Genomic DNA, 6,588 nt, shown 5'->3' with positions numbered 1-6,588 from the left:
TTTTGAAAGACAGGTTATATAGCTAAACCAGGCTCAAACTCAGGAACCTCCTACCATAGCCTCCCAAGTGCTGAGATTACAGGAATGTACTATATGCCTTACATCATCCATGTTTACTGAGCATGCACTGACTCAGAGTAAATAGCTTTAAACTGATCCTTTTATAGCTAGTGCTGATCAATTATATAACAAAACTGATGTAGAAATAGCAACATCTAATGATATCCAAGGATTCAGAGCTTTAAATTTACATGGATACACATAATTGTTAGTTGTGGGGCTGGAGGTATAGCCCAGTGGTAGAATATGTGCTCTGCATTTGAGAGGCCCTGGGTTCCAATCCCCAGCATCAAATTGGGTTGGGGGGGGGGCAAGAAAGAAAGAGAAAAAAAAGAAGATATACCTCCTATAAGTAAAATTTGAACCTTGTACCTAGTAGATTACCTAACTACCTAAAACAGAAACCAGATGAATAGCAAACCTGCACATTTCCAGCAGAAATGTGACATTAACCAAGTAGCACAGCTCCAGTGAGAGGTGAACATGCTCAAGCCACTGAGCCCACTTACCTCTCTAGCCAGTCTGAATCTAATTGGATCACACAGTGCTATACTTAAGAAGAGCCAGGTGTAGTAGTACACACAGATATTCACCACTACTCTATCTAGATGATGAATCAGTTGGACAAAGAGTTGGAGAGATGAGCCTGGGTACATAATGAGACTACAAACTATAAACAACCTTGAAAGAATTAGAGAAATTAAGAGAATAAAAGAGAATTAAATTAGAGAAATTAGAAATTAAAGAATTAGAGAAATCACTGAGAATTATACAGCCAACAGTGTAATCATTCTTAACAGATTGGTTTTTCCATTTCTGCCCATTTGTATGCTTATAGATACACATTCACTTAAAAAATGAAGAGAAATTAAATACACAGTATTCTAAAAGGATACTTGCAAACAGGGTGTGGTGCCACACTCCTGTAATCCTTATACTCGGGGTTGAATCAGCAAGAATTAAAAGGTTAGTCTGGAATATATCATTGTTTTCATATATTCTTCACTATTTCTTAAAATTAAGAACCTGGAATCCTAGCATTTTGGGAAGTGGAGGGTCAGGAGTTTAATGTCATCATTAACTATATAGTGAGTTTAAGGCTACCTTGGGTTACACAAGATCCTGCCTCAACCCTGGCAAAATGCACTTTTAGGTGATCCATATGTCATTAAAGCACATTTAATAGCTTCTCTATATGGCCTATTAATTTTACTTATAGGTTTAGATGAATTTTAAGTATCTAGATTCTAGGTTCTAAAATATTCTTCCTAGTATTTTAAACTTACTTCTTCCAAGTCCTCCTGTATCAGCACGAACTTCACTCACCCTTCTGGGAGTCAGAGGACAGCCAGGAATATAAATTTCATCTGTTCTTTCCAGGTTCTGAGGTGGCATGACCTATAAAGAATTGTTGGCATAAAATCATAATAGCCAAAATGCATTTTCATTAGAAATATAGTAATAAGACAAAATAAAACAATTTTGAGTGATTATTCCTTATTAAAATTACTAAAGCTAAAAAATTCCCAGTCTTAAAAAAAATTCCACACCTGATAACAGACTACTACTATGTCTGAATCAGCTTCCATTACTGAGTTAGAGAGAATAGCGGCCAGTCTAAGGCATGAAACTTGATCAGGGGATCAAGAAAACACTGTGTCACAGAAACCTTGACAATCACAAAGTATTCATGATTCTTGTTTCCTGTTTGATACAGGAGTAAAACAACCATACTGCTAACCTCCCACTCCTAAAGGGAAGACTCCAAGTTTAACTGATCTCTGGTGGAAGGGGATTACAAAAGGGATATTGATGTGCTTTTGTTAGGATATTTTCACAAACCTCTTCACAGGTAGGAACTCTGTTTTCATTATCTCTAATTTTATCCCAGAGTGGGGACTCTGGTTTCCATGCCAAATGATCTAAGATTTGTTCTTCAATCTGATTGAGGTGTTTTACCACTTCTCTACAAAGACCGTCTTCTGCTCTAATGAATACTTCTATCACCTGAAATAAAGAAATATGCCCTGATTTATTTAATAGTAATCACTATGGCTTTGCACACAAAATCTTTTGAGTATAGAAGCAAAATGGAAACATCTATTTAAATGTGTTCAAAATATTTTTCAGAAAAAATTGACCAGAAGTTACTAGTGAAGCTACTTGAAACAAGCTGTTCTTCCCTTCACTGCCTTTGCAAATAATTAATCTACATATGTGAATTATCAAAATTTTCATATTAAAGGGCTGGATGTGTATTTGAGAGGTAGACTGTATGCTTAATATGCACAAGATCACAAGCATACTTTCCAGCGTCAGAAAACCCCCCACAAAATTATTAAAACTCACATTAAAATCTAAACATGAGGAGGGTGTGGAAGGTCATGCTTGTAATCTCAGCACTCTAGAGGCTGAAGATCAAGACCAGGCTGGACCACAGTAAGACCAATATCTCAAAATACAAACAAACAAGCCAGAATCCAAACCAAACAACAAAAATGACCTTTGGGGCTAGAAAGATGGCTCAGTGATTAAGAGCACTGGATGCTCTTAGCGAGGACCAGAATTCAGTTTCCAGCACCCACATGGTGGCCCACAACTGCTTTTAACTCCAGTTCTAGGGGACCAAGTACCCTCTTCTAGCCTCCTCAGGCATCAGGAATGCAAGTGGTACACTTGCATATATACATGCAAACAAAATATTCATACACATAAATTTAAAAATAAAGACTTTTAAAAATGACCCACTATCATATAAATACTATAGAAATTAGTTCTGATCACAATGCTATCAAGAAGGAAACAATATAATAATTAACTCTCTAATTATGTTGATAGATAGAAGGTTGAAACAGCAGGATGATCATGAGTTCAAGTTCAGCCTGGATTACAAAGTGTCTCAAAATATAAAGGCCGGGGATGCAGCTCAGTTTAGAGTGTGCTTGCCTAATATGCATAAAGCCCTGGATACAATCCCTAGCACCCAATAAAACTGAGTATAATTGGGGCATGCCTGTAATCCCAGCACTCAGGAAGTGGAGGCAGAAGAATCAGTAGTCATTCTCACAAATTTGAGGCCATCCTGGGCTAGCTACATGATACCCTGCCTAAAAATAAATAAACAGGGTGATAGAGAACTTATGTTTCCCTAAAAGATGTGTGCACTGTTATTTAACTTTCATAAAATAAAGAAGGCTGCTATAGAGGACTAGTGGCACATATGCCACTTTCTAAAGCCCTTTTCTTATCCCTGTCTCCTTTCCCCACTTGCTCTTTTCTTCCCCCCTCCCTGCCTCTACTCTTTGCTTCCTTTCTGAACAAGGCTATAGCCCAGGTCGAACTTGTAGTCCTCTGCCTATGCTCCCCAGGTGCGGAGACAGGTGTGCACCACCGCATTTGGTTCTTCCTTAGCTCTTAAATCATATTACTCGACAACCCTTTAAGAGATAATGGAAGAAATCAAATGAAAGTCTTATCCAAAAGACATCTGTCAAACTACTGTATACTGAAAGAATTTTTATAGGTCTCAAGACTCTCTTTGTTCCCTAAATAGAGGATTATTATTAAATGTGCAATTTACAATAAGATAAATGTATTTATATGTTAATGTGAACTAGATGGATAACAACAGGTTGGTCACATTCACATCATCAGTCTATTTTTTAAATACCTTATAAAAATGATAAAGTGGTACATCAAATATTTCAGCAATAAGTGGAAAATTCCCAGGAGGCTTATAAGAAAAAGTGACAACCTCAAGGCAGCAGGCCAAAAGTGATCTATGGAATGCATCTTGCTCCAGAATACCCTATAAAACAAAGTAACATGTAGAAGCATTAGTCTGCTCTGAAAAAAAAATTTCATATCCAGTCAGTTTAAATAAGCTCATCTTAAATTTAAATAGAAGTTAAAGGAATATACAAAAACTTTCAAAAATCTTAAATGTTATGAAATAGCTAAAAAAGAGATTACCTCTTTAAATAACTACAACCACGGCATCATGCTGAGGATAATGATGTGGAAAGATGTTAGAAAGCTGGGACTAGGCAAGTATTTGAGTGGCTTCCGTAGACTAGTTGTGTGTTTTTATTTTTAAACCTGTGAGTTACTTAGAATAAAGTGATTTAAAAATTTTTTAAATTTTAATTTAATTTTGTTTTTCTGAGACAGGGTCTCACTATGTAGTTCAGGCTGGCCTTGAACTCAGAGATCCTCCTGCCTCTGCTTCCCAAGTGCTGGGATTAAAGGCATGCACCACTACAACCAGCCTATTTAACTGAAGAAGTCACTTCCATAAAAAGAGGGGTGAGGGCTGGCAAGATGGCTCAGTGGGCAAAGTGCTTGCCTCCAAGCCTCAGGACCCATGTGGTGGAAGGAGAGAAATGACTCCCAAAAGTTGTCCTTCTGACCTCCACACATGCATCATGACATGTGCATACACGCACACAGACACACAGACACAGACACAGACACAGACACAGACACACACACACACACACACACACACACACACATAAATAAAAAAATAAAAGTTAAAAAAATTTAAAGAGAGATAGAAGGCAAGGGAGCAGGTGACTGAGTAGTTGAGTTTGTATCAAAATTCAGCATGTTCAGTGTAGGATAATACAATCATGGATGAGTTTAATTTTCTTCTTTTCGCTTACTATCCAAAATTATACATAAACACTATTTTGAATTTAAAAATTCCTCAGGCAACAAGAAAATATGGACAAATTAGACTAAATTAAAAACTGTGCCTTAAAAGAAACTACCATATGGGAAAAGAAGATCCACAGAAAGGGAAAAAAATACTTATAAATCATATATTTGATAAAGAATTAATGTCCAAAATATATGAAAAATAATAAAACCCTACAATCTTAAAAAAAAAAAAAGCAAACAAACCAATTTAAAAAATTTAAAGACCTGAATGGACATTTCCCCAAAGATTATATACAAAGGGCCAATTAAGAGAGGAAAGGGTACTCAGTATCACTAGTCACTGGGGTGCAAACCAAAAGTACTGTAAGATACCACTTCAGGGACTGGAGGGTTGGAGATGTCTCAAGTTAGTAAAGCACTTGTCCTGCAAGCACCAGTACCCAAATTCAGTCTCCAGAACCCAGCTAAAAATGCCAGCATGCCGGCCAGTATTTGTAATTTCAGCACTGGAAAGGCAAAAAAACAAGGACCCCTGAGGCTTGCTGGCCAGTTAGTTTAGCCTAACTAATGAACTCCAGGCCAGTGAAAGACCCTGTCTCAAACGAGGTGGACAGCATTCTTGAGAACGACACTCGAAGTTATTGTTGGGCTCCCACATGAGTGTGTGCATGTACACCACACACACACATACACATACACACGCACACACACACACATACACACTCTTTAAAAAAAGATATCATTTCATACCCTTTGAGATGGATATTATTTTAAAAATGAAAAACAGCAAATATTTTAAGGGTGAGAACCCTGAAATCCTAGGTATTGCTGGTGGGAATGTAAAACAGTATTGTTGCTATGGAAAACAGTGTGGTAGCATCTCAAAACATTAAATAAAAAATTATTACATGGAGTTGGGAATGTAGGTCTGTGAAAGAATACTTGCCTAACATATATGAGATCCTGGGTTCAAGCTCCAGCTCCACAAAGCAAACAGAACATTATGGTATGATTTACCAAATCTAATTCTAGGTGTAAAGAACCCAAAAGAACTGAAAGCAAGAACTTAAAACAGATACTTGTACACCAGAATTCACAGCAGCATTATTCACAACAGCCAAAAGGTAGAGATTTTTTTCTATGAACAAATTAATAGGTAATCAATGTTTAAACAAAAATAAAAAAGTGAAAGTTGCGAAACTTGCTAGAACAAAAAGATAAACCCTATAAAGTGAAATAACTCAAACAGAAAAGGGCAAATATGTTTCCATCTGATACTCAGAATAGGTAAATTCATAAAAAACTGGAAGACAAGCCAGGCATAGTGGCACACACCTTTAATCCCAGCACTTGGGAGGCGGAGGCAGAGGCAGGCGGATCTCTGTGAGTTCTAGACAGGCCTGGTCTACATAGTGAGCTCCAGGACAGCTGGAGCTACAGGGAGACCCTGTCTCAAAAAGACCGGAAAAAAAAAAAAAAAACAAAAAAAAACAAACCCTGGACGACAGATAGACATACAGGGCTGGAGAGAACAGTGAATGCTGAATTAATGTTTAATGGATATGGACTCACTTGGGAAGTGAAAAAATTCTGAAGGTAGAGGATGGTAACGGTTACCAAGCACTACCAATGGTTAATGTACTTGGTATTGTACTGTACTTTGAATTGTAAACTTAAAGATGATTAAAATATACTTTTGCTAAGCTTATTTTGCCACAATGAAATATTTAAACAGATTACATAATACAGGTTTCTACTTACATACTTTCACCATGTAGATGCCCAGAATCAAACTCAGGTCATCAGGTTTGGCAGAAGACACCTTTACTTGCTGAACAATCTCACTAACCCATGAGACTTTACTTT

At 37.1% G+C, this 6,588-nt stretch overlaps 1 protein-coding gene across 2 annotated transcripts in view; it reads right to left on the bottom strand.

Moving 5' to 3' along the window:
- Rbl2 (RB transcriptional corepressor like 2) overlaps positions 1-6,588 on the bottom strand; it is an 80,973-nt gene that overhangs the window by 31,475 nt on the left and 42,910 nt on the right. The window contains exons 12-14 of one of the 2 annotated variants that reach the window (XM_008830069.3): positions 3,731-3,868; positions 1,903-2,067; positions 1,347-1,458 (exon numbers count right to left, since the gene is read on the bottom strand). In XM_008830069.3, coding sequence (XP_008828291.1) covers positions 1,347-1,458; positions 1,903-2,067; positions 3,731-3,868 — 415 coding nt within the window. The remainder of the gene's footprint in view (positions 1-1,346; positions 1,459-1,902; positions 2,068-3,730; positions 3,869-6,588) is intronic. The other variant, XM_008830070.3, reaches the window with a different exon arrangement.

Source organism: Nannospalax galili, unplaced genomic scaffold (genome assembly GCF_000622305.1).
Source record: "Nannospalax galili isolate Female #2095 unplaced genomic scaffold, S.galili_v1.0 scaffold274, whole genome shotgun sequence".
Classification (NCBI taxonomy): domain Eukaryota; kingdom Metazoa; phylum Chordata; class Mammalia; order Rodentia; family Spalacidae; genus Nannospalax; species Nannospalax galili.
Note: the sequence above shows the minus strand (reverse complement) of the source record. Positions and strands in the feature narration are given on the sequence as shown.